Source organism: Psammomys obesus, unplaced genomic scaffold (genome assembly GCF_907164565.1).
Source record: "Psammomys obesus unplaced genomic scaffold, mPsaObe1.curated_primary_1811, whole genome shotgun sequence".
Taxonomy (NCBI): domain Eukaryota; kingdom Metazoa; phylum Chordata; class Mammalia; order Rodentia; family Muridae; genus Psammomys; species Psammomys obesus.
The window spans coordinates 14,591,360-14,617,705 of NW_026591598.1; the positions used below are offsets into that span (position 1 = coordinate 14,591,360).

The 26,346-nt window shown below is 53.8% G+C and overlaps 1 protein-coding gene across 2 annotated transcripts in view; it reads right to left on the reverse strand.

Moving 5' to 3' along the window:
• The window catches only part of Ephb2 (EPH receptor B2), a 176,035-nt gene that overhangs the window by 32,220 nt on the left and 117,469 nt on the right, over positions 1 to 26,346 (reverse strand). For both annotated transcript variants that reach the window (XM_055611081.1, XM_055611080.1), the window contains exons 4-5: positions 7,947 to 8,102; positions 6,087 to 6,422 (exon numbers count right to left, since the gene is read on the reverse strand). In XM_055611081.1, coding sequence (XP_055467056.1) covers positions 6,087 to 6,422; positions 7,947 to 8,102 — 492 coding nt within the window. The remainder of the gene's footprint in view (positions 1 to 6,086; positions 6,423 to 7,946; positions 8,103 to 26,346) is intronic.

Below are 26,346 nucleotides of genomic sequence, written 5' to 3' on the forward strand. Positions count from 1 at the left end.
CTCTTCTACAACGGGCTTTGTCAGTTCCACCTGTCCTATAGTCCCGCCCATATCACGTGGCAAACCATCTTCAATGGCACCTTCAGTCAGTGACGCCTCCCCCACTCCAAAGGACCAGAGTGCAGGACGCAGTCTCCTCCCTCACTTCCTCTCTCTCCTCTTTCCCCAGGCCCCTGCTCAGAGCTCTCTGATCCTCTTGGCCTCCCAGGGAGAGAAGAGGGTGAAGACAAGTTCATACCAGTTCCAGAGCAGAATGCATTGTGCGCCCAGACCCAGCAGGGCACGAGGATCAGAGGAGTCCCGGGGATGAGAAAGGCTTTGGAGAGTTCAAAGCCTTTCGTCGAGGAAGCCACGTGGCATGGTGTCCTGGACACAGACCTGGGCAGGGTCCTGGGGTGCCTGCTCTGCTAAGGACCCTCGTGGGATCCTGAGAAGCCACTTTGGAATCTCTTTGGGCCTCAGTTTCCCTCTACGTAGCAAGAAATGTGCATGAGATGAGGTGGGAACCCTGGGATATGGGGCGTTTCAATATGACTCTGGTTACCTGCTGTGATTAGCTGGAATATGATCCCAAAAGATGCCTATATCTCCATCCTGGGAAATATGGCCGCTCATGGGGCAAGACGGCCCTTGAGATGGGAGATTTTCCTGTGTTAGCCCCATGGGGACCCAACTTAAAGGACCAGGTCTTTCCCAGTGGGACACCGTAGGGTTTAGAAGGCTGAAAAGCCAGGCACCCATGGATGACTGCGAGCTATTAGAGGTCTTGGGCAGGGACTTGACGGGCTCTCAGTGGCTCAGGCAGATGAAGGAAACAGCCATCCCTGGAGAACTGGAGCCAGATTCTGCTCACTGTCTCGATACAGAAGGGCCAGAAGCCAGGCCTGGTGATCCAGGGGCTACAATCACAGCTATTCAGGAAGCTGAGGCAGGAGGATCTCAAATTCAAGGTTTACCTGGGGCCAGAGAGTGAGCTTAAGGCCAGCCAGAGCAACTTGGTGAGACTGCGCTTTCAAATAAAAAGGGGAAAGATACTATAGCTAGATGGTAGAGCACAAGCCTGGCGCGTGTATGAGGTCCCCGGTTCTGTGCAAAAGTAAAGATTAGAAACTCCGACCTTGGATGGTCCCACAGCCCCAAGAGTATGGCCCATGCCCCGCTTAGTTCGAAGAGATCCACACAGCCTCAAAACTGTGAGGGCCTATTGTGTGCAAATGGAGATTGCCAAGCGTGGTGTAGCGATCTGGCATTCCTTCTAGGCCTCTGCCAAAGCCCATTTATTTTCAGGCAGGGAAACTAAGGCCAGAAAAGTGAGGTCTCCCTTACAGCTGGGACCCCCCCCCCCAGCTCAGAAAACAGGAAGTCATCAGGCCTGGCGCTGCTGTTGTTTCTCCCACGTGACCAGCTGGGCTGGGAGGAAAGGGCATGCCTTTCAGCCTGTTGGTCAGTGCTCCTCACCTTGAAAGCTGCAGTCAACTATCTGGCCACAGTAAGGTCTGTTGTCTGCAGCTGTCCTGCTACCCCTGGCCCTGATGACATCATTCAGATCCTTCAACCTCTTACCATGATGGTCGTGGGCAAGTCCCTAACTCAGTTTAGAGCTCTTATGTATCAAACTACCAAAGGCCCTTTTGGCTCTGTGATGGACTCGTGGCTGAGGGCCTGGCCTACTACCTGCATATACTGAACAAGGGGTTCATTAATGAACTTCACGGTCACAGTGGATGCAGGAGACCTCTAGGGTTTTGAGGACCTGCCTAGACCAGGCAGCCTGGGTGGCAGTGGTGACGTTAGCGGAATTCCTCACAGCAGCCCATGTGAGGGAGGAAGCCGACGGGGAAGAACAAGCAGATAAAAATCTACTGACCAGCCCAAGGCTGCTGGCTGGGGACAGCTGGGCTAGATTTGGGGCAGGCATAGTGTCATAAACCTGGAATCCCAGGACTCTAGAAATAGAGGGAGGCGGATCAGAAGTTCAAGATTATCCTCAGCTGCCTATTGAGTTTAAGGCCAGCCTGAGCTACGTGGGAATCCCATCTCAATAAATAAATAAATAAATAAATAAATGAATAAAAGCCAGGTTCCCACCTGACTCCTACGCCCAGACCTTCCCCCTCACACCCTGGTAGGTATGAGGAGGGGTTGGGGGTGGCATGATGCAGAGCTTAGACTGTCTGGAGCAGCCTTGGAGGGTGGCCGGCATTCTAGGCCACCCTGAGGATTGGTCCCTATGACTGAGATGTTTCCATCTCCACCTCCATGGCTACCCCGCTGTCCTGCTTGTCATTTGGATACCCACATAAATGCCACCTCTTTGAGGAGCTATCTGCCTCACTCTCTGGTCTCTCTGTTCCTGTGTGTTGGGTCTGGGGGGGGGCAGGATGGCTGTTTGGCAGAGGACAAAGGCTCTGACAGCCGTGCCCAGTCCTGGGGTCTTTCATTCCCAGCTGGCCGGCCTGCGTATATGGATTGGCGTTTCCTCTAGCGTAAGCCCTGCAAGCCCAGCCCAGGCTGCCTCCTCAGTCCCTGAGCGCCACTTGTGACTGGGCAGAAGGCACCCTGAAAAGGCAGAGTGTGGGTGGAGGCGCGTGATGGCTTTATGAAGTCAGAAGACAGCTCTGGCCCCGGCGAGTGCCAGGGGACTGTAAGAACAGCCCAGTGCTTGCCCGAAGAGAAAGGCTTTTTCCTTTTAAGGCAGTGAACTAGATATTTATAAATTAAATTTTAGGGTCTGTCCAAAACCCACCACTGAATGCATCGGTCTGGAACCAGCACCCCCTACCCCCCACCCCCGCTGCTGCCCCGTTTTCCTGCCATCTCCAATGTCCCAAGCTCCCCCTCCTTGCACGCTTCCCTGAACCTTCTGCGAACGCTTCTGGACTCTCCCTGTGGGGTGTCCCCTTCTGGGTGCTGGGACAGCCTCTGTGAGGAAAAGCAGACCACTGTATGTAGGCGGTGATGGTGGAGCAGACAGAGGGACGCATAATGATCAGAGACATAAAACTAAATTTTAGCCGCAGGAATGCGAGGCCCCGGGTTGGGAGGGGTGTCTTGAGTCAGGACTGTCAGTGAGACGAGCTCAGGTCTGCCAGCAGGCCAGGGCCACACGTGCAAAGGCCCTGCGGCGGGAGGGCTTGGGGCTTAGGAGGAACAGTGGGACCGGCTATCCGCCACCTCCTGGGCTTCTCTTCTTCCTTGCCTGATCCCAGCTCTTCAGTCTTCAGAGCCCAGCTCAGATGCTTATTGTGGGAAGCCTCTCACCCCAGGAAGCCAGTGGTCTGCACTGGTGGGCACGCTTGGGTCTCATTCAGGCAGCTGGGATACAGGCCCTGTAGCTACGATTTACCTCATACCCACAGTGTAAGTCCTTATGGGCAGGACGGTTTGCTCCAGGCTGGATTCAGAGGCCAGTGGTCCCAGCGGTCCCAGGATTAAATCAAGAGTTGAGTGCATGCCTGTAATCCCAGCACTCTGGGAGGCAGAGGCGGGCATGTCTCTGTGAGTTTGAGGCCAGCCTGGTCTACGAAGAGAGTCCAGGACAACTAAGGCTACACAGAGAAATTCCGTCTCAAAAGAAAAAAAAAAAAAAAAAGGCCACTGAGTAGCGGGACTCCTTGTGATTACCCCCAGGTCTCTGTGTCTCAGCCTATTCAATGGAGGTGAGTGTGTGTGTGTGTATGTGCATGTGTGTGCGTGTGTGTCCATGTGTGTGCGTGTGTGTGCCCGTGTGCCAGGGGTTGTTCTATATGGCTGCCCAGCTCCTGGCTGGGCTGTGTGATGTGCTCTTCAAAGGGCTTGAAACAGAGAGAAGGGGGAAAGGGAAGAAGGCCCGGGGCTCAAAGGGACTTGGCTCAGTTGGACTCAAACAAAGACAAAAGTTTCTCTTTTGTCTGACAGCAAGGAACCCTGGAGTGTCCACAAATAATACTCAGACCGCACTCACAGCTCTCCCTCAGTAAGCCTGGGTGCAGACCCGGAGCCTGGGATCCAAACTCTCCCGTCTGGTCCCGGCAGCGCACACTTTGGTGGGGAAAACCGAGACCCAAATGAGGAAGTGATTTCATGGGTGCGACAGAAGGTTCAGTCTCCGTTCTTTGCCCGGGAACAGCAGGCAGAGCACACCTCCCACCCCCTCCACGCTGGCCTTGGCCGTGGACTCGCTGTGACTGCTGAGGTACAGGCACCACTGCTGGTGCAGCGTGGCTCCTGCCGCACGCCCACCCTCCACCTGGAGAGAAACCAGCCTGGGAGGCTGCTGAGTCACAGCAAAGGCTGGAGAGAGCCTACATCGTGGACGCCTGCCCAGTACAGCGGGCCCCACAAGAGAAGCCGGTGTCCTTCAGGCCCCCATGGTGAAGGAGGACATGGGGGCCGCCCTTGTCTACTGAGCTTTAAGGCGGTTTTGTTACACGGCAGGAAGGGCTGACCATTACACGAAGGGCACAGGCAAGCACACGCCGGAGCTAGGATGGAAAGCCAGGTTGTCTGCCCCAAATCTCTCCTCCTTCCTGTGTGCATTCCTGTGAGTGCGTGTGTGGAAGCCGGAAGGTAAGCTTGGGTCACTCGTCAGGTACTGTCCACGTGAGACGGCGTCTCTCGCTGGCCTGGACTGCATGGCCAGCGAACTCCTGGGATCCTCCTGTCTCATCTCCCAGCGCAGCTGCACTTAGCTTTGTAGGCAGGTTCTGGAGACTGGACTCAACTTCTCATGCCTCTTAGCACCTTCCCTACTGAGTCATTCCCCGAGCCCCTCCTTCTGTTTTTCATTCCTGAGGGCTTCCCCAGACGCCTCCTCCCAGAAGGCCCTCCTCTCCATCCCCTTCTCAGCAGCCCAGGCCCCACCCCTTGCGGCTAAGCCTGGATGCTCTTAGCAACTGCTCTCCCTCACCTTGGGCATCACGGAGGGCTTCCTTACTGCCTTCTCCTGTGGAGAAGCTTTGCTCCCTTCCTCTTTGGTAGCCAGGGCTCCAGCTGAGTTTTCTCAAGATGGAGAGACTCACCATTGGGCCCCTGTGGGCTGTTGGGTGAGACTCACCATTGGGCCCCTGTGGGCTGTTGGGTATCTTGGCTAACAGCTGTAGCTTCTGAGGCTCTCTAAGGTGTCTTGCCCCTCCGGACCCCAATCAAAGGATAGCTCCGTGTTCTCATATTAGCTCACTGTTCTAAACTTTTGGATTTGGGGTATATTTGTTACTGAGCATTATTAGCACGGTAACTGACTGATACACTCCCCTCACGCCTTCAGCCAGTTACGTCCTATGGTTGCACGAGAAGCCATATTCCTTATCAGACACCAAAACAGACAGCAGAGCCACCTTCATGCTCAAACGTAAGCCCTTTCTGCCCACCAGGCAGGTCACAAATTCACAAACACATATGCAAATAAGCTCCAGGGCCCCAGGCACGTGTCTTAGAAACACACAGAGTGACGGGACCACATGTTCTGCACGGAACTGTGCATCACCAGACTCATGGCCACATTCTAATACCAGAGTCCCTTAGCCCGAGCCATCCTTCCCGGCTTGTGACCTAACTTCTCCAGCTGCCAGCAAGGGCCCTGAGAAAGCCGTGGCTCCTCTCTCTTCCCTGAAGTACCCTCCATAGCTTGCCTGGGCTCCCTTAGTTCTGCAAACTGCAGCCACAGCAGCCCACCTCCTCCAGGAGGCCTTCCTGGTCCTGGCCTGAACTTCTGCCTCCGGCATCCCTGTGTGTTCCCCATGAAGGAGAAGCTGAGGAGTGGCTTGCTTCTCCCTGGGTAAGAACCTGCTGTTCAGCAAAGATTGCTGAGTGAACAGTGGGAGCATTGACCCACAGGTGAAGCCTATTTTTTTGTTTTGTTTTGTTTGTTTATTTGTTTTAAAGTGTCAGCAATCAAACCCAAGGCCTACACTTGCTAGGCAAGTGCTCTGCTACGGAGCGTCAGCCCCAGGCAGAACTGCTGATTCTTGCAGACAGGATCTGGCTATGTAGCCCAGGCTGCCCTCAAATTCACGACCCAGCGCTGGGATACCAGATGGAGAGTACCACCTTGGCTCACTATGTAGCACAGAGAGACAGGCCCCTCCCCTCGTACCCAGGGCGCTCACCGGCTTGGTTGGTGGTGATGTTCACGGAGGCGAATTGGGGCGAGAAGGGGCTCTGGTCAGTGACGCCGTTCACGGCCTGGATCTCGAAGGTGTACTGCGTGTGCGCCAGCAGGTCGCTGATGTAGATGCGTGGCTCAGTCAGGCCCAGCTGGCGGGGCGCATACTGCACGTTGTCCCCGCAGCGCGTGCAGGCGCCCCGGCCCGAGCCGCAGCTCTTGCAGATGATGTTGTAGACGAGGTCCTCACGGCCCCCCGAGTCTCGGGGCGGCGTCCATTCTAGCATGAGGGACGTCTCGTTGACGCTGGAGATGACAGCCTGGGGCGCAGAGGGGATGGCTAGGGAGGGGACGAGAGGGTCAGCAGAGCCTGTGGGTCTACCCGCCTCCCCCCCCACCCCAAAAGCTAGACTATGTGATCGTGCTGAGGACCAATGTCTGCTTTCCTCCCGGTCCCAGCCTCCTTCAGCGTACGTCCCTGGAGACCGTGCTTTCATGTGTGGGATGATCCTGCATGCCACCAATCTCTCTCTGTCTCATCCCTCCTTCCCGTGTGTTGTGTATGCTCTCTAGTTGCAGGTGAGTGTGTGTGTGTGTGTGTGTGTGTGCTGCATGTGAGTGTGGTATGTACACGCATGTGACTACATGGGAGTTTGTGTGTGTGTTGCATGTGAGTGTGGTATGTACACACATGTGACTACATGGGAGTTTGTGTGTGTGTTGCATGTGAGTGTGTGTGTACACGCATGTGACTACATGGGAGTTTGTGTGTGTGTTGTATGTGAGTGTGTGTGTATGCTGCATGCATGTGAGCATGTAGAACATGTGAGCATGGCCATGTGGAGGTCAGAGCAAGGGCACCCACCGCCTCCCTCCATCATTCTCTGCCTTGCTTTGGGGCAGGGTCTCCCGCTGACCTGAAGCTCACTAGTCCCCAAGGCTGGCTAGCTAGCTGGCTGCTGCGACCAGCCAGTCCTCCCCCTCCGTGCCTGCCCTCTCACATGGGTGCTAGGGATTTGAACTCAGGTCCTCCTGCTTGCAGAGCAACCGCCCTTACCCACTGAGCCACCCCTTCCCCCAAGCTCTCTAGAGTTATGACTTAAAACGGAGATAGATGGCTACGTTTCAACTTTTTCTCCTTTTTGCTGCCTAGAATGTGTGTGTGTGTGTATGTGTTTCTGTGTGAATATGTATGTATGTTTGCATATTGTGTGAGTGTGTATTTGTGTGTGTGTTTGTGTATGTATTTGTATGTGTGTGAGTATATATGTGTGAATGTGTATGTGTGTATATTTGCATGTGTATGTGTGTATTTGTGTATGTGTGTGAGTGTGTATGTGTGTGAGTGTGTGAGTGTGTGTATATATTTGGTATGTGTGTGTGATACCTAGAGCTTCAGCAGCTGTATTAGAAGACGTGACCTTAAGGGGAAAGGCCAGGAGCCTCAGAGGCCACCATGAATTTTGAGCCCTTCAAGCCCCTTCAACATGACAGAAGAGGTCTGTGTGCTCTAAGTCGCTGGGGTCAGCTCTGCGAATGTCACCCTGGCTGATGTAGGGGACAGAACGCTGCTGTTTTCCAAGAGAACCCTGACCTTTGACCCAAGGTCCAGGCTGCACCTGCAGCCTGTGCACTGAGCAGCCTCTGTCGTGGGCGTCACCTGGCTCTTCTGCCAACCCTGTCCTGCCCCTCTGTGGATCAAGAGCCTGGCTTTTCTCCTCCACGTGACGGAGTGGAAGGAGGGCGAGGCCAGATGCCAACCGCAAGGCTAACCCAGAACCCCCCGGGCGCTCAGCTGCTCTGCGGCCATTCCCCTCCCCCCTGGGCCTTCCTGGGGGAGGACCGGGTGTGGGAGGAGACGTACTTGTGCAAGGCATGTCTAAGGGGTCCAGGTCGGCCCTGTAGTAGCCGTTGCGGCACACGCAGTTGGTGGCGCCCTCGGAGGTGGTGCGGCTGTTGATGGGACAGTGGGTGCAGGCCTCGTCCCCTTGGTTGGCCTTGAAGGTTCCTGACGGACAACCTGGGGAAGAACACAAGGATGGTCACCGAGGAACCTGGGTGAGTCAGAGAGGCTGTGGCACGGGGAGGGACCCTAGAGTCTCAGGTCCGCCCTGGAAGCCTGGCTTTGGCCCAGGGTTTCCATTAGACCTGTGTGTTTTTCGTCCCTGAAGTTGCCTGTGGATTCAGCCGCCTCAGTGAGCTCCCATCATGGTCCTGGCCCACCTGTGCCTCAGTCTAGAAGGGCTTGATGGAGTCTGGATTCCTAACCTGGTTAGCTACTAACTAGCCCATAACTAGGTAATAGGGTTCCAGGTCACAGACATGAATTGTTTAGGCAGCCACTGTGTGTACCTTGGTAGGTGATGAAGATACTGCTGTCATTACACAGACCTGGGTCTGAGGTGAGCATTCTACACTCGCACATATGATGCCTGATACAAGCCCGCGCCACGCTAGGCACCATGTAAAGTTTGGCTAATGTGTTAAAAACGAACAAGCAAAACAAACAAATCAATGGGGCTTGCAGTGCCAAGTTCAGCCTGAGGGGGCAGTGTCTACACTCAGGCGGCATCTGGGTTCTCCCAGGAGTGAGGTGTCTTTTTTTTCCTTTTACTCTTTGCAGCTTTGCTGCCAGGACATGCATGGGTTAGCATCTACTGCAGGCAGCCATGAGAGTGTTGGTGGCTTCAAATCCACCCACCCGCTCCTGCTGGCCTGGGAAGGGAATCAGAGGTTGATAAGTGGGCCCTGTCCCTCTCAGCCTCTGTCTAACGAAAACTTCAAAAGATGCTGCTAGTTCACCTACAGGCCAGGGGTCCTCATCTGGAAGACATCTAGTCCATGCCTGGGTGCTGTGTGACTTTTAGCAAGTGACTGCACCTCTCTGAACCTCGTTTTCCTTGTATACAGACAGCTAACATAAACCATCCTAATTCATCTTTCCGGCCCTGGTGTTTGGTGTTTATCTTTCGAGTCCTACTCTTAGCAACTCATTTTCTCCCAGCTTAGCCTCCAGGTCAGGGATCCTGCCTTTCCTGGGGCTTGAAACAAATCCAAAATTCAAAGAGCTTTACCCTCCTGTCATAATTACCCAGACATTTTCTCAGTGTTCCCAGAACTGAAGCCGCACCTGATTCACTGCTGCTTGCGCTCTGCCTAGCCTAGAAGCTGGTATTCAGCAAGTGCCGTATAAAGGCTTCCCGAAGCTGCTTGCTTCAGTGGGGGAGACAGCTTTACAGAACACAAAGGTAGGATGGCAGTGAACACAGCATAGGGACATCCCACAGCCACCTGCGTGTCGAGCGTGACCAGTGACCTAACCCACTTCCGTGTCCGGAAAACAGAGCAACGGCACTTAGCGTCACTGAGAACACTCTACTGCTTCCCTTCTGTACAAAGGGCCTGGAACAATCTTGGCGCAGACACACCTGTTCAAAACCAAGCTGCTGAGCGACCTTGGATGAGTTAGCTGACCTCTCTGAGCTGCAGTGTCCTCACTGGTGGCAAACATCCTCCCACATGATGTGGCTATGAAGTTACAGGGAACACAGCACCCGGTTCAGGGTGGAGGAGGGGCTCTGCCCAGTGCCAATCAGGGCACAACTCTTTACAGATGGACGCCGGCAAACAGCCGCTCTCAGGCCTGCCTCTCCTGCTTGCTTCCGGAACACAGGTCAGCAAAGTTGGTGACCAAACTAATCAATGGCCACCCTGGCTCATGCTGTCATGACCCCAAGGGATTAGACAGGACTTCATCACCAACAGGTTTCAGCAGCTTCAGTGACAGGACCAAGGAGGGTCCCATGTTGGAGATGGAAAAGGGGGGAATGGGGCAGGGGGTGTGGGGAGGAGGTAGGGATGGGGCAATGTTCCTGACCAGCATATATACAGCAGCAGTTCTGAGTCCCCTGGACTGTTAGCTCTGTCCTAAGGATTTGGCCATTCCAATCTCTGGAATCTCCAGGGCCTTAGCTAGCAGTCACCCTGCCTCTCCTGCATCCAGACAGGGGAATTAAAGCACCAAGAGGGAGAGTCCCTGTCTCAGAATGAGGCTTTGGCAGCAGAGCTGGGGTCAGCCCCAGGCTGTCTGGCGGCAGAGGCCTCGTCCGTGTCCCCACCCCACCTCAGAGTCCGGGGTGACTTCCTTCTTTGTCCACAGTCCCCCATGTTGGTGGATAGCCGATGGAGTGACAGCTGCTACTCTGGGAACCTCTGCAGCTCTGGTTCTGTGGACTCCTCCTCACTCATCAGCCCTGGACGCTGGGACCAAGACAAGGCTACCACCTTGGCCTGGCCCAGGGATCCTAGGGCATTTAGCCATACTAGCTGCAGAGTGGCACCAGCCAAGGGTTAGCCTCTCAGGGTTTGTGTCCTTCTCCGAGGAAGCTTGCGGGAGGGGTCTGCAACTGTCCCTACGATATCAAAGGATTTGGCTCCAAGCTTGGGCTCCTCCTGGTTCCCTCATCAGAGCATGTACGGCCCTCAGTGCCTACTCCATCTGCTGGCCAGTTCCCGGCTGCCTGGCAGGTGGCTGCTCTCTCCCCTCTGTGCCATGCCAGCCCTTCCATCTGGACCACCTGCCCAGCTGCTGGGCTGGGCTGCCGTGTCCCAGGCCATCTTGACCCTAGCCGGTTCCCTAGTCACCTCTCCGCCGGCCACCCCCGGCCCCTGAACTCCCTCAAACCTGCTCCTCTTACCTTGGGAGGCCGCCTCACTCTCTGCCCGGTCACCAGGAACCCCCCCTTCTCTGCCTGCACCTCCTCTTCTCCCACCCCCTGCAGTCACTCAATTACTAGGCCTTCCCTCCACGGCAGGGTCCCATGCCTGCCTTTCTTGGCCAGCTCCCACCCCTGCAGGCTTCTAGAAAGCTCTTCCCGCCCGCTCCTTGGCCACGCAGGGCCATCTGGCCTCCTCCTGCCCAGCCTCCCCAGCCAGCTCTCTCAAATACAAGCAGGTCCGAGTTACTGGCAGACAATGGAATATTATTTGGCTGCAAAAAGGAGCGAAGTCCCGGGTACGTGCTCCCCACCGGGGAACCTTGAAAACACCGTGCTCTCTCCTAGAAGCCTGTCACAAAAGTACAGCTCCATTTGTAGGAAATAGGCGCGGGAGAGATGCATCTGAAGAGACAGGAAGTCGATGTGTGGCTGCTGAGGGCAGGGGACAGGGGAGAATGGGAAATGACTGTTAATGGGTAACAGGTTTACTTTGGGGGCGATGAGAACACCCTGAGATTGATCGTGGCAGCGTTTGCGAGGCTCTGGCTGGGAATGCACCAAAACCCCTGATGGTCCCTCCGAGCAGGTGCATTCAGAGGCCTGTGTTCAACGTTGCTATCCCAAACGCCACCCCTGGGTGCCCAAGACCTTCAGGGGCCCCACAGGCTGGGGTACTACCCACCTCTCCTGCCTTGATGACCATCCCCTGCCCCTCCACATTCACGTGCCGTGGGACATGTGACCCACACCATGCTTCCTGCCCTGGCCACCTGGACTGCCCTCCCTTGGTCACTGGGCCAGTGATACCTACTCCAGGGAGTCTCCCTGAGGACCAGTCTTAATGCCTTCCTTATGAATCCATGTGCCCAGCTGAGCTGTTTACCCCGGGAGGCCTTGCCAGCCACCAGGATGGATGGATGAGCAGTGGGAAAGACACCTGCTCAAGACTTCTGTCGGCATTTGGGGAAACTGAGGCCCAGGGAGAAGCTGACACACAAGGCTCTTAAGACTTAGCTCCCTCTTCTCCCCTGACCCCCAAGAAAGATCTGGGCTATCCCTCATTCCCTGAACCCTTGGATGTCACATGCTCAGGAGGAGGAAGAGGCCTGAGAGCAGACAGAGCAAGCATCTCAACATGAGCTGAGTGCCCAGGGACCTCCCTGCCCAATCTTTGTCCCTGCCAGCCCTCCACAGTCAATGCAGGAATCTGCTGGACAAAAGCTCAGCGGCTAAACACTGTTTAACTCAGAATAGATCCACGAGGCCCAAGGGGTCAACTCCAAGTATCTCCCAGAGACTCGATACCACCCCAGTCTCCACAGGGCTCCACGAGCCGGTTTCACTTCCAGGCGTCTGCTAAACTGTACCCCCTGCCTGGTGCCCTGTCTAATCTACTCGAAGGTTACCACTTTAGGAAGGCCGGCTAGACTAAAAGTGCCAAAGCGGTGCTGGCCCCTCAGCTTGTTCCAACATGAGCAAGCAGCCCGGGGGCTTTCAGGTCCGTGTGTGTGTGTGTGTGTGTGTGTGTGTGTGTGTGTGTGTGTGAGAGAGAGAGAGAGAGAGAGAGAGATTCCTTCCCTGTGCTGAAGATGCTAGACAGCCTTCAGTGGGGCCCCAGGAGGTGGTGTTGTTGGCTAAACAGTGAAATACCCCCTCACAGGACAGAAGCAGGGCGAGGTGGCAGGCCACGAGCATCTCCATGACCCATCAGACCACTTCAGTGTGCAGATGGACTCCCGCCAGCCACTTGCTCTCTCTGTCTTCTGGATCTGTCTGCTAAGGTGACCAGATTTTTTCCAGTTCTTAAATTCAAAGTCCTGAGTCCCTGATTCCCAGGTCTGAGGCCAGCTGGGAGGGTTCACAGTCCCCTTGAACACTAATTTTTTTTCTCCCGTAGCCCAGGCTTTGAATTCTCCATGTAGCTGAAGATAAACTTGAACTTCTAATCCTCCTGCACCCACCTCCCGAGTGATAGGATTATCGTGTGTGTGTGTGTGTGTGTGTGTGTGTGTGTGTGTGTGTGTGCCACGACACCCGTCAGTGCTAGGGATCAAACCCAGGGCTTCGCGTGTGCTAGGCAAACAGTCTACCAACTATGCCATAGCCCCACTCCTGCCCCCGCCACACACTTCCCTTGCTCTGCTGGCCACTTCTCATTCAATCCCAGGGACTTCGGTAGCCTGGCTGCACAACCTGCTTCTTTCTCCTCCGGGCTTCTCTCTGTGCCCCCTCCCCCCATCTCTGCCCAGGAGCCAGCTCAGGCCTCAAGCCAGCACAGACCTGTTCTGCCCCCAATGACGGTTGCTGAACCAACCAGCTGGCTAGCAAGCGAGAGGCCCATCTTACATTTGTGTTCCCGAATTGTGTGTGCTATCCCCAAGGGCCAACTCCAGGTGACTGACTGGTCAGAGATCAGGGCTGCTGTGTTGTTAAGAAATGTGCATGTGTAACTGGCTCTGGTCAGCTCCCCAGTACAAACCAGGCCAGTCCCGCTGGGTGAGGTGACATGGTCTACTGGCTGGTGAGTGGCAGACAGGGTAGAGCTGAGCCTCAGTACCCTGTGCACAGTAGGTGTGCCGGGAGATTCCATTAGAAGACGGGATGGTATTCACAAAGCGCCGGGCCTCAGGGCTTGGTCTTTGTGACCCTGGGGACTCAGAGCTTCCCCCAGCAAGCTGTGACAGCACAACTGCCACTTTCCAGACCCTTCCATGGGCTGGGCCAGTGCTCGGCCCTGAGTGGCCTGGATTCTCTCACTTGAATCATGTCATTGCACGCCAGCATTGGCAAAGTTACCATTTGGATTTGAAAGAAAAGGAAACTGGGGATGGGGGGGCCAGTGGTCAGCAAGATGGCTCAGTGGGTAAGACGCCTAACCAAGTGTCTTAACAAGGTGCCGACCTGAGTTCGACCTCCGGCACCCACGTGGTAGGAGGACAGAACCAACCCCAGCAGGTTGTCCCCTGACCTTCCCACATGTGTGCCACGGCAGGGACATCCCAACACACAGACACAGACACACACAGACACACACAGACACACACACACACACACACACACACACACACACACACACACACAGGCTTGTGCATAAAAGCAAAAAGGAACCAGGAAGTGTACACCTTTACTGCCAGCACTTGGGAAGCAGAGGCATGCGGATCTCTGTGAGTTCAAGGCCATCCTGGACTATAAAGGGAGTTCCAGGACAGCTAGGGCTACACAAAGAAACCCTGCTTCAAAAAACAAAAAACGAAAAAGAAAAAGAAGAGTAAAAGAAACTGAGGCTCAAAGGGGTGCCTGGCCACCTTAAGTCACAAATCTAGAAAATGGCAGGGGTTACACTTCTTCTTTGAGTAATTCTGAATCCTTGTGCTCAAATGCCACCGGTTAGGGAAATCATCGCAAGGTCAAGTGTCAACTGCCAGGGTTGGAGACTATTTTATGGAGGCCAGTCACCCAGCAGGACCGAGGCAGAGCTCTGCCCTCCGGCCCAAGACATCAGTCCAGGCAGCCAGTCTGCTCCTGCCTTCTGCAGATGCCCAGAGTGCTTGGCCAGGCGAGCGGATGGCAGCCAGCCGGAGATGGGAGGGGGATTGTAAGGAGACAGATTTTCTCCCCGCCTGCCCCCTGGGCTCCAGGGATAGGTGATAATTGACCAAGTAAGGCCCAAGCCGGTCGAGGCAAGGCTCCATCTGGGCCTGGCATGGTGGGTTTGCTAATTGGCACCAAGTGAGCCGCTTCTGCCCCTTCTTCAGGGGGATGCTGGGTTTGTCCCAAAGATGACTGATGCCATTTGGAGTCAACTGCTTAGTCAGGCCTGATGTTCAGGGTTGGTTGTGTGTGGGGGGCACCTGGAGAGAGGTTCATGAATTCTAGGTGACATTGTAAAAGGTCTCTCACCCCTCCCCCATGGGTGACACACGTCACTCCCCTCCCTGAGCAGAGCTCTGATGAGTCTGAATCTGGTCACGGACCAGTTGATGCTGGTCTGGTCCTACCCCTCATTAACTGTCTGACCTCTGCAAATTGCCTCACCTCTCAAGGCCTCAGTTTCTTGAGAATGCAATGAGGATAATGATAATACAGACCCTGAATTTGTTGGGGAGGTTCAGTGAGTTAGTAGTACAGATCTTGGAATGGTGCTGGGCCTGTGCCGAGTACAAAACAGTGCCTGCTGCCACCACGGAGACAGAACCGCCCTTGCTGGGAACACTTGGCCTCAGAAGTGTTTCAGATGTCAGGCTGTAGACTGTTTGCATAAACGCAATGAGCTCTCGAGACCCACGTCTGAACATGACATTCATTCGTGTTCACACGCACCTTTTACATGCCGCCTGGAGGGCATTCAACATGGTATTCTGTGTAGTTTTGTGCCTGGAAAAGTTTTCCTGGAATAGCATTTCTGGTTGTGGCATCCGGTTTAGGATAGATAACCACTCATTTGCAACTCATCTGCCCTTGCCTGCTGTACGAAGCCTGGAGACACAGGGCAGCGGACCCTGTCCTCAGAAGTTCAGGCTGGGCTCCAGGCATCTATCTAAATGAGGACTCTGAGACATCGTGGCCCAGACTCAGGACACCAAATTGGGTTGTCGTGCCTTCCTTTAGCCAGCTTCTCTACCTGATATGGTGGAGGGTGAGGGGGTAGGTTCTGGGGTCTGCAAAGCAGTGGCTCCCCTGACTGTCTTGATAAGTTCTGGGTTCCGGCTGGGGAAAGGAACTTGCCTAGATAAAGAGTTCTGTGAACAAAGTTTGTTGGCTGGATGACCTTTGACAGTGTGAGCCACGACACTTCATTAGTGCTGTGGCTTGGCTGTGCCTGGCCAGGCAGGTGCTGAAGGGACCATTCCCTCTAGCCATCAGACTCCGGTTGCAGACAACACCAGGCTCTGCCTTTTCCCTTCGTACCGAGAGAAGGCTGATCTCTACGCTGCCAGGGTCTGGTGCTGTGCCCTGGTCAGGGAAGGGCTGGCGGAGTCCTAGCGGCTGAGCTGAGCAGAAAGAAAGGGCTCCAATTAGCCTTAGGCCTCAGGCCTTTTGCATTCTACTGTCTCCTGCTTTTACCACCCAGATTAAGCAGCAGCTGGTCCCCTGGGACAAGTCAGGCAGGATGCCCAGTGGGACCTCCAACACTATTGTGGAGCCACACTGAAGCTCCTGGTAGGCAGAGAGAGCTTCCTCCCTGGAGATTCTCGGGAATCTCTCCAGCCATGCTTGGCTCTTGACGACCCTGTACTAAAGGAGGCAATACCCCACTTTATTCTTTTACAGAACTGAGGTTTAAACCCAGGGACTTCCACACACCGGGCGAGCCCTCTACCATCCCTGCTCCTATTGTTTCCTTTAGGACTCGTTCTATGTAGTCCAGACAGACCTTAACCTTATCCTCCTCTCTCCCCCACCGCTGCCCCAACCCCGCCCCAACCTCCCAAGGACCTGGGATTACAGATCTAGACCACTGGGCCTGACCATCATTTTAGAAGTGAGGAAACTGAGAAAAGAAAGTGTCTTGTGAAATATCACACTTAGCCAAGGGGTGGTGGGGGTGAGGGTGGCAATTATAGCCAGGGAAGGTAGAGACTTACGCTTAAGGCTAGCTAGCTTACCTGTGGACCAGGGTCTTTGATCTACTCTGGATGCCGCAAATCCCCTCCCACACACCTGGCAATTGGCTCTATAAGAATCCCATCTCCTTGCCTTGCTCAGCTCAGAGCCCCTTGAGAGCAGATCCTGAGCACCTGGTACAGAATCTGCCCTCTGTAACAGCTCCCTAAGCGACTGGCCCCAGGCTGATGGCTCACATCCCCTGGGGTGGTGGCGCGAAGGGGCGGAGCTCCCAGTGTTTGTGAAAGGTAGACAAGGGATCCCACAGTGTGCAAAGGTGACTGGGGATGACATCTGGCAGCTCAGCCTTCCCAGTCCCCGGACCCTGTGTCAGGCCCCCTGGTCCCTGACAGCCTGCCTCCCTTCAAGATACCTCAGCTCCCCACCAAGAGGCCAGAGCTCCTACCCACCCAGCAGGCAGCCCCATTCCTCCAATTTCCTCTCAATTAATCAAGCTCTGAACTTTTTAATTATCTGCCTGCAGGGTGACTCCCCGCACTGAAGCAATTAAGGACATTTCTAAGGGCCGTGTGGTGGTGGTTGCTGCAGGCTCTGTCGCATAGGCTGACCAGCCCTCACGGAGGAGGGAGGCACCGACAGGAGGGCTGAATAACCCTCCCAACCCCTGGGTTGCAAGGTTATGGGGGGGAGGGCCGGAGTTTGAGCTATGGCAGGGATTGGGGCCATACAAGTCATCAGGATCACCCTTGTGACCCTCTGTAACGGGGCTGACGTGGATCCTAGCAGCTACCAGGTGGGGGTACAGGGTGGGGCTCTAGGACACCACGCACCTTCACCTTGGACCCCGAGAGTGGGAAAGATGCCTATTTTACAGATGAGGAGACAAAGGCTGAACATCTGGTCAGTTTGTGCTGCAGCAGAACCGGAAGGCAGCTCCAACCCTGCGGCACTTCCTGCCATATTCTTTCCATCACGGCCGGGGGTGTGGGAAACTGCCCAGGACCATCAGGAAAGTCTATCAGGAAGAGGTGTTTTTCAAGCTACGGGTCTGCTTGAACAGAAGCTGCTGGTGGGAGAGGGCTTCACAGGCAGACGGCTCAGTGGTGCAGAGGCATGGGGGTGGGAACTCAGAATAGTGCAGGGTTGCTGAAGCGTGAAGTTCAAGGCCCTTGGGAGGTAGGTGATGCTGGAGAGGCAGGAGGGGGTCTGGGGAAGTCAAACTCAGAGAGCTTTTAGGATCTGCTGTCTAAGTACCTACCCTGTTTTATGGCTGTAGACTCCACCACCCAGGCCGGGCTAGTAACTAACCAAAGGCCACATGGAGAAAAAGAGAGACAGAAGAGACGAGGCACAGGCCTGTGCAGCAGCCTCCTGACGACGTTTCTGGCTTTTGCTCTGGTCCTCCTTCCATTCTACTTCTCCACTGTGTGGTGGGGGTGAGGTGTGGGGCTGTAGGGGGCAGGGTGAGTCTATGGGTGGGGGCAGGGGTGGGGCTGTGGGGGGCAGGGGTGAGGTTATGACTAGGGGTAGATTTTGGGGCCATGGGTGGTTGTATGGGTGGGGCTGTGGGGGTAGAAGTGAATCTATGGGTGATTGTAGGGGTAGGGATGTGGGGTGGGGGTGAGGCTATGGGTGGGGCTATGGGTGGGGCTGTGTGTGAGGTAGAGATCCCAAAGATGAGGAAGCAGCTCAGGAGGCATTCTGTTCAGGAACCTTCAAAACTCCCACCTTACCTGGAGTGAAAATCAAGAACCCAGAAGGTCCCCTCTTCCTCAGCAGGCTCACTTCCCACGGCATTCCTCTAGCTCAGGGCCTTTGCACATGCTGATCTGCCTTCCTGATCCATGCCCTTCCTCTCCTGTCTTGAGTTAATGCCACATACTACACCTTCCCTAGGACAAGGAAGGATTGGCTGTCCCCTCACCTTCAGCTGGAGACTCTCTTTGTGTGACAAACCTCTCCAGACTGGTGCCGCCCAGCGCTGGAACTCACTGTCTGCTGGAAGGCCGAGTGTTAAATAATAATCACCATGTGCCCAAGGGGAAGCCGGATGTGTTCAGAAAGCTGGACACATCTGGCAGGGCCAACCCTCCCCCAAGCCCCCAGGCACATACATGTGGCTGCTGTATTGACAGGTGGTAGGACAGGTCATGGAGATGTAGCCTGGTGTTCCAGGCCTGGTCAGAGTGGGCTGGGGAGCTGTCAGTATCCCTTGTGTGGCTCACCATACCTCAGTGGCCACATTGAAATCCAGACCCTAGGTCACCAGATTCCAAAGTCCCTACATCACTCTGTCGGTGCCGTCACCCCTGCTGGGGTTGGAGGTCCTAAGGAGGCTCTTTCCCTTCTCCCGCTGGGGGCGGGGCTCTCTCCGGGTCACCTCCTGCAGTAGTCCCTCTGCTATTGGAGCCAGAAATCTGGTCCTGGCCCCACCTCGGGGAGCCCTGGACTGGGGCTGGCCTTCCTCCTACCCCTGCCCCAAGAAAACCAAGCTCATTAATAAAGGACACAATTAGCTGTCAGCAGAGAACATGTCTGGAATTTTTTACCTGCCTGATGAGCTGGGTTAAGGCAACAAACCTGGGACACCCGGGGAGGCAGCCGCTACACACCTTCCAGGCTCTGTCGCTGGGCCGGGGTGGGAGTGTCTGCTCACAGGCCCTGGCCTGTGCAGGGTGGTTATTTTATTTTATTTTTCCAGGCCAGTGGTGACATTGACAGAGTGAGAAAGAGTCCTGGCAGGTGGTTTCTTCAGCCTGTCACACAGGCTGCCCCTGCCCCTTCAGAATCAGGTGGACTTCAAGAAAAAGTTTTCTCTCCTTAGTCTCCTTTGACAGTGAGGGAAACTGAGGCCCAGCAAGGGGACAGAACTTGGTTCATGACGGAGAGTATGACATGAACGCCTTTGTACGCATGCCTTGTGGTTGTAACTCCGCTGGAATGTTCTAGAATTCCCAGACGGCCTGCCTAATGTGCAGGTGTGAGGGCTGCAGTGAGGAGCTGTGACCGTGCCCTTGTGGAAAGGACAGTCTAGGGAGCGAGGCAGAGGGAAGAGGCAAAGGATCATGGAAACAATGTGCCCCACTGTGATGGGTGACGGCAGAGAAATGAGGCCTAGGAGGGGATACCAGGGCTAACACCGAGAGGACCATGACATTTAAAAGGCGACACCTTGGGATGAGGGAGAGGAGCAGTGGTTTGGTGACAGAATACTTGCCTAGCGTGCATAGCCTTGTGTTCCACCCCTGGCACCACAAAGAAAAAGATAAGAACAAATAAATAAAAGTTAGGGATGTGGCTCAGTTGGCAGAGTACTTGCCCACAGCATGCAGGAAGACCTCAGTTCAAGGCCCAGCATGGCACAAACTGGGAATAGCAGGTTACCTGCCTGTAACCCTGGGAAGCTGGAGATGGAGGAAGGAGGACCGGTTGAAGGCCATTTTGGGCCTAGGCTATATGACACTCTGACTCAAAATAACTAAGTAAAAGTTAATACCTCAGCCAGGTACTGTGGCTTACATTTGAAACCCCAGAATATGGGAGGCTGAGGTAGAAAGATCACTAGTTCAAGGCCAGTCTGGGCTATACAGAGCCATTGTCTCAAAAATAGATAGATAGATAGATAGATAGATAGATAGATAGATAGATAGATAGATAAATAGACAGACAGATAGATAAATGGTAACATAGGGGAAGGAGATATGACCAACGTTGGTATTGTGGGTCCTTATCTAAGTCAGGGAAGTAAGCTGGAGGGTACTGGGTGCTGAGTACCTATTTGCTCTTAGTCTATGAGATAGATAGAGACAACAACAATGATACCATGATGCTGGGATTTGTCCCTCTACAAGTCATTCTACAGATGAGCAACTGAGGCTCAGTGTCACGCAGTGCCATCCAGGCGGCACATAAATGCCACACCCAATGGCGTCAGCCTCCCACACCTGTCTGTTTCTCTCCCAGTCTCCTCCGGGTGCTTTCTGGAACTGCTGCTTCCTGAAAGGTTTCTCTGCTTGGATCCTGGGTGCCTACGACTTGAATGCTAATAAAAGCCTGAGTGGAGAGGATTCAACACTGAGCACCACAGGAACCAAGAATTAAGAGAGGTAAATAGGGAGAGAGGGAACGGACTCATGCACAGGGAGGCTCCTTCCTAGGGGTGCAGAACCCATCACCCTACTCCCGTTGGCTTCTGGGGAGCAGGAGTAGCCTCAGCGAACCTAAACCATAAATCAAGTGTACAAGATGTGGCTTGGCAGCCATCCCGGGGAAAAGATCTGGGGGTTTGAGTTGACCACAAGCCAAAAGCTGCTGAAAACACCAGTGTGGTCGTAGGCCTTAAGAGCAGAAGGGAACGCCAGCTTGGGCATTCTCCTGCTGCTGAGGCAGGTTCCCGTGGAGCTCCCAGTAAGGAGACCCACAGGGGGGCATCAGACAGGACAAGATCCTATGCAGCCCCTCGTACAGGCTCTGTGGTATAGTGGTGGTGCTTGGCGGACTCTTGTTTGTTTGTTTTTTGTTTGTTTGTTTATTTTGGGAACTGGACCTCTTTTATCCCAGGATGGCCTTGAACACACTGTAGCCAAGGATGACCTTGAATCCTGGTGCTTGTGCCTCCACCTCCCAAGTGCTGGGATCATAGCTATATACTGCCATACCCACACCAAAGCATTGCTGGGGGATCAAATCCCAGGCTGGTGCACAGTAGGCACTGTGGAGAGCTACCAGCTCTGAACTCTGGCTTACTGCTAACCTCAGGCCACTCCCTTGCTCAGCTGCTTTTTATGCCTCTGTTTTCCTCTCTGGAAAAGGGTCCTGTGAAGTTTCTTCTTGTCATGGAACTCCTGGGAGAACCCTGAGAGCTTAGGAGGCTCATGGGCAGGTCCGGAAGCCTACCAGCGTGCCCATTGGGAGAGGAGACAGTCCAGGCCACCCAGGGACACGTGACTGCCCAAGTGTGAGAAGAGAGAGGGGAGGAGACTTCCATTACAGGCTAGACACAGGGTTTTAACTCAACCTGCAGCCTCCGCTCCTTGGCCTAGGAGTCAAAGCTCCACGGATTCCAAGCTGAGGGCAGGACGTATAGCTTCATGACCCCAGAAGATGGTCTAAAAGTATTTTTGAAGGTCTGCTGCATTATGTGTATGGGCCTGGATGCATGTATGTGCACCACATGTATACAGGTGCACACAGAGAGCACCAAATCTCTAGAACTGGAGTTAGAGGAAAAAGCTATGTGTACTGGGAACAGACCCTGGATCCTCTGCAAGATGGATTAAGTGCTTAACCACTGAGCCATCCTAGGGATGGCCTTAGATGCTGCTGTTAACAGGAGGATCTAGCCCTTGAGCAGGCCTGAGAGATAAAGCAAGACAAAGGAATGAAAGGTGTGTGTGCCCAGCATGCCTGCTGGGCAGAGGGAACACCCCAGCAAAGGTGTAGATGCGGGAGCGAGCATTACTGGAGAACCTTCAGTTCCTTCACTGTGGTCAGAACCCTGAGTTAGGGTTAGAGAGATTCAAGGCCAGTAGGTCAGGCAAACAGGTGACACCATGAGACTTCCTCCAGCCTGGAGCTTGGAGTCCACTGGCTGCAGGAGGCTGCTCTACTTTTGACTGGGAAGGCAGAGTGGAGACCTGGTAGTGTGGGTGCCTCACTACAGGCTCATTCAGCTTCAACTGACCTCAGACACTTCCCAAGGTAAATGGCTTCATAAACAGCTACTTCCAGGGGCTGGAGATACGACTCAGGGGTTAAGAGCTTGTATGACTTTTGCAGAGGACCCAAGTTCAGTTCCTAACACTCACTCTGGACCAACCACACTGAGTACCTGTTACTACAGCTCCAGGGAATCTGACGCCCTCTTCTGGACTTCAGTGGAACTTGCACTCCTGTGCACATACCCATACACAGATACATATAAATATATGTGAAATTATCTATCTATCTATCTATCTATCTATCTATCTATCTATCTATCTATCCATCCATCTGCTTCTAGGGAGGGCTCGGGAGAAAACTCATTTGGTGAAGTGATTGACACTGAAGTATGAAGACCCAAGTTCAATCCCCAGGACTCAGAAGAAAGTTGGGCATACCTAGTGCTGGGAATGTGGAAACAGGAGGCACCCTGGGGCCCATTTAGTCAGTCAGCATAGCCTAATTGTCAAGTTCTAGGCCAGTGAGTGACCTTATCTCAAAAACCAAGCTAGACAGCTCCTGAAGAATGCTACCTGAGGACGACCTCTGCAGAACACATACACGCAGGCAGGCGCACATGCACCCAGGCAGGCAGGCACGCATGCACGCTGCTTGCAAACACTCATGTGGGCATGGACAGCCCACACCTTCTCAGTTTTAAAAGGTCAAAAGTTGAAAATCATAAGCCTGAGGCAGAGGTTTTTAGTGCAAGTGATCTTAGGCCCTGCAGCCGGGAGATTTTACCGCAAAGCTCTCAGCTGAGGTGTTTTGGAGCAATCGCCACTCAGCAGAGCCTCAACCGAGCAGCCCCTAAACGTCTCCTTTATTTGAAGATGGTGTTTATGGGGCCTGGGGCTGCTGTTCCCCGCCTGTGCCATGGTTTGGTAAGAGGAAGAGACGGAGAGAAGCAAATGTTAAAGCAGGAGATGATGACAACTTTCTAATCTCATAAACCCCTCTCTTATCTCAGCCCTTATAAAAACGGGTGCCAATTGTTCCTAAAAGTGGCTCTGAAAGCTCGTAAACGTGACAAGCACTTAGCCCAGCACCCACAGAGAAGGACTCTAATCCTTAAGAAAACTGCGCATGAATAGCAGGGACGCAGCTTCTGGCGATGGGCAGCCCACAGAGAGAAGCCACTCATCACCAAGCGAGGGCTCCGGATGGCAACAGCAGCATCCTTCCTGCTTCCTGTCCTCCAGCCTGATGGCAACTCTGTTTCAGAGAGCTTCTTTTTGGTTGCAAGAGGTCAGAATTAGTATTTTAACAATAACAACAACAACAACAACAACAACAACAACAACAATAATAAATAAGGGCTTTTGTTTGGTGCTCCCTTTGGGCCAGGCCATTTGGACAAACTCACGTAATCTCAAAAGATACTGTAACAGTTCTCTGTCCACAGGGAACCCAGAGGCAGAGAGGGACGTCACCTGCCCAGTGTCACCAGCCCCGAGTGGCAGAGCAAGATTTATTTTTATTTATCTGTATTAATCCGACTGTCCACGTATGTGTATGTGCACGTATGTTTGTGTAGACATATGTGTAGACATATATGGTTTTGTGTGGCTGCACATGTATGCGCGTGTGAACGTGCACATGTGTTTGTGTGGTTTATGTGCATATGTGCCTGTGTATGTGTGCATTCTTATGGAGGCCAGAGGACAATCTCAGATGATATCCCTCAGGCTTTTTGAGACATTCCACTGTTTTTGTGTATGTGTGTGTTGTTTTGTTTTTGATAGAGGGTCTCTCCGTAACCTGGGGCTTGTTGATGAGGCTGGTCTGTCGAGTCAGTGAGCCCCAGGGATCCTCCTGTCCCTGCCTTTCAGTGCTAGGGTACAAATACCGTCACAACTATCTCTTTAAATTAATTAACTTTTAAAATAGGTATTTACTTATTTTCTCTGTCTCTCGCTCCGTGTATGTGTGTGTTTGTATTTGGATATGCTATGGCACATGTATGGATATCAGAGGATAACTTGGAGGAGTCAGTTCTCTCCTTCCACCAAGTAAGTCTTGGGTATAGAACTCAAGGTGTCAGGGTTGCTGGCAAGTGCCTTTACCAGCTGAGCCATCTCCCAGGCCCATGTACCTGACTTTTTGTGTGGGCAGTGAGGCTTGAACTCCGGTCTTCATGGTGGCACAGCTAAGCCACATCTCCCCAGATCAGGGGTCTAAAAAGGAACCAGATGCCACATGCTTCCTCTCACTGACTGCTAGCTTGTCACTTAAGAAAGGGGGATGGAGTTGGGTTGGGCCGTGCTCAGCTGTCACCTTCCATCATTACAGGGCCCCAGTGAAACTGGGTCCTATCTATAGCCGATGACACTGGGCCTCTAAGCATCTGAGTAGCCAGGAACACACAACAGGGCCACAGCTAGGGACTTCCAGACACCTGACTCAAGGGCCTGTGCTCAATGTGGGAAACTCAGAGACAAAAGGCTACAGTGGAGACAGAGCCGAGGGGACAGGACAGGACTTCGTGCCCCTGCACCTGACTCAGGACTCTGAAGGGTCTGGGCCTGCAGTATCAGGCTGTGGTGGCCTCGCCCTGGGCTGAAAACCCTTCCTGAGACTGTTTGGCTCTGTCTCCACAGTACGGCAGTTTGGTGTGTGCACACCGGAGCCAAGCCTCCTGTCTGTTCTTTGCCTAGCTTCACCCCATCCTTAGGCCTCAGTTTCACCGCCTGCAAACTGGTCACAATGCTCTCCTGTGGGGCCAGAAAGCTGTATAACCAGGGGAGCTGTTCTAGAGCAAGAGGGAGGTTGAGATGTGTCCAGATCCTGAAAAATCACCTCCTGAGACCAGCAGTACGCCTGCTTCCGCCCTGCTCTGGGCCTGCCCGTCCCAGCTCAAGTATCCTGTGACCCCTACCTCTGCTACCGTTGAGAAGTCACAAAGCCTGGTGGCCAGGTTTCAGGTTAAACTTCCTTCCTCCTTATAAGGACATGTCCAGCTAGCCTCTGGAATTCCTCTTCATGCAAATGAAGCATTCCCAGCACCCCAGCCTTAGCCAGTGATATACATTCATGCCAAACACCCCTACCCACTCCCCAAGGTTTATAAAGTCCTATTCCCCCCCCCCTCAATAAAGGAAGCTGTTCCGCTTTAAACCATCTCTGGAGAAGGCCGTTTCTCCTGCACTCACACAGATGGAGATCCTAACTAGCCGCCCCGCCTGGCCAGCCTGGATGCCCTGTGAGGAAAAGCAGACCTGGGGTGGCACTATCCTTCCTGAGGTTGGTTACCACCCAAGCGATACCGGCTACACCGCTGAGGGTTCAGAAAATGCCTGCTACCTGTCAGGTGACACCTGCTATTTATTTTTGTTATTGTTTTGCGGTATGGTTGATTGGGCTGACCTTGAACTTGAAATCCTCCTGCCTCAGCCTCCCAGGTGCTGGGATGGCAAGCATGAGCCACCAGGTTTGGCTTCATGTGCTATTTATTCTTCCTGTGGTCTCCTCTCCTGGGGATGTCCCCTGCTCTGGACCTTGCTGCCACCCTGTATACTTTCCTGCTCCCCAGGTGAGCTCTAGTGGACCCTAGAGTACCCCTGCAGAAGGGACAAGGGCACCCTCAGCATTTACTGGCCAAGGTTGTCAGAAATTCTCTGGTCCTGAAACAAGGGTGCTGACAAGTGCTTTAAAAACACAGATCCCAGAGCAGGGTGTCAGGGGCCACAGACCCTTGTCTCTGCCTTTTGACTTTGAATGGCCTTTGGGGAGTTGCTTGAGCCCCCAGAGCTCAAGTTGTCTCAGCTGTGGAGTGGAGCCACTCCCTAGCAGAGCTTTGCATAGAGAGAATAAAATGAGATTGCAAATGGGCGTTGCCATGGGCCTGCAGAAACCCAGTCAATGGGCATCTGCACCATCTGTTTCTCCTTAAATGAATCATTCATTCAGAATAAATGACACCTATAGTTGGGACTGATGGTGCACACTTGTAATCCCAGCCACTCAGAAGGCTGATGCTGCCAAAACCACAAGCTCGAGGCCAGCCTGGGCTACCGAGTGAGTAAAAATGAGGTCTGGGATGTGGCTCAGCCCACCAAGCATGCACATAGGAAGCCTGAGTTCACGCTCCAGCACATTATAAACCAAGGCTGGGGCACATGCGCATACCTGAAATCCTAGCACTCAGAAGGTGGACCCTCGAGACTGGGAGGTTGAAGTCATCTTTGGCTATATATGGGGTTTGAGTCCACACAATAGCTTGTGTTGAGGGGGAGAAGGCAGGGAAGGAAGGAAGGATAGAAGGAAGGAAGCAGGAAGGGA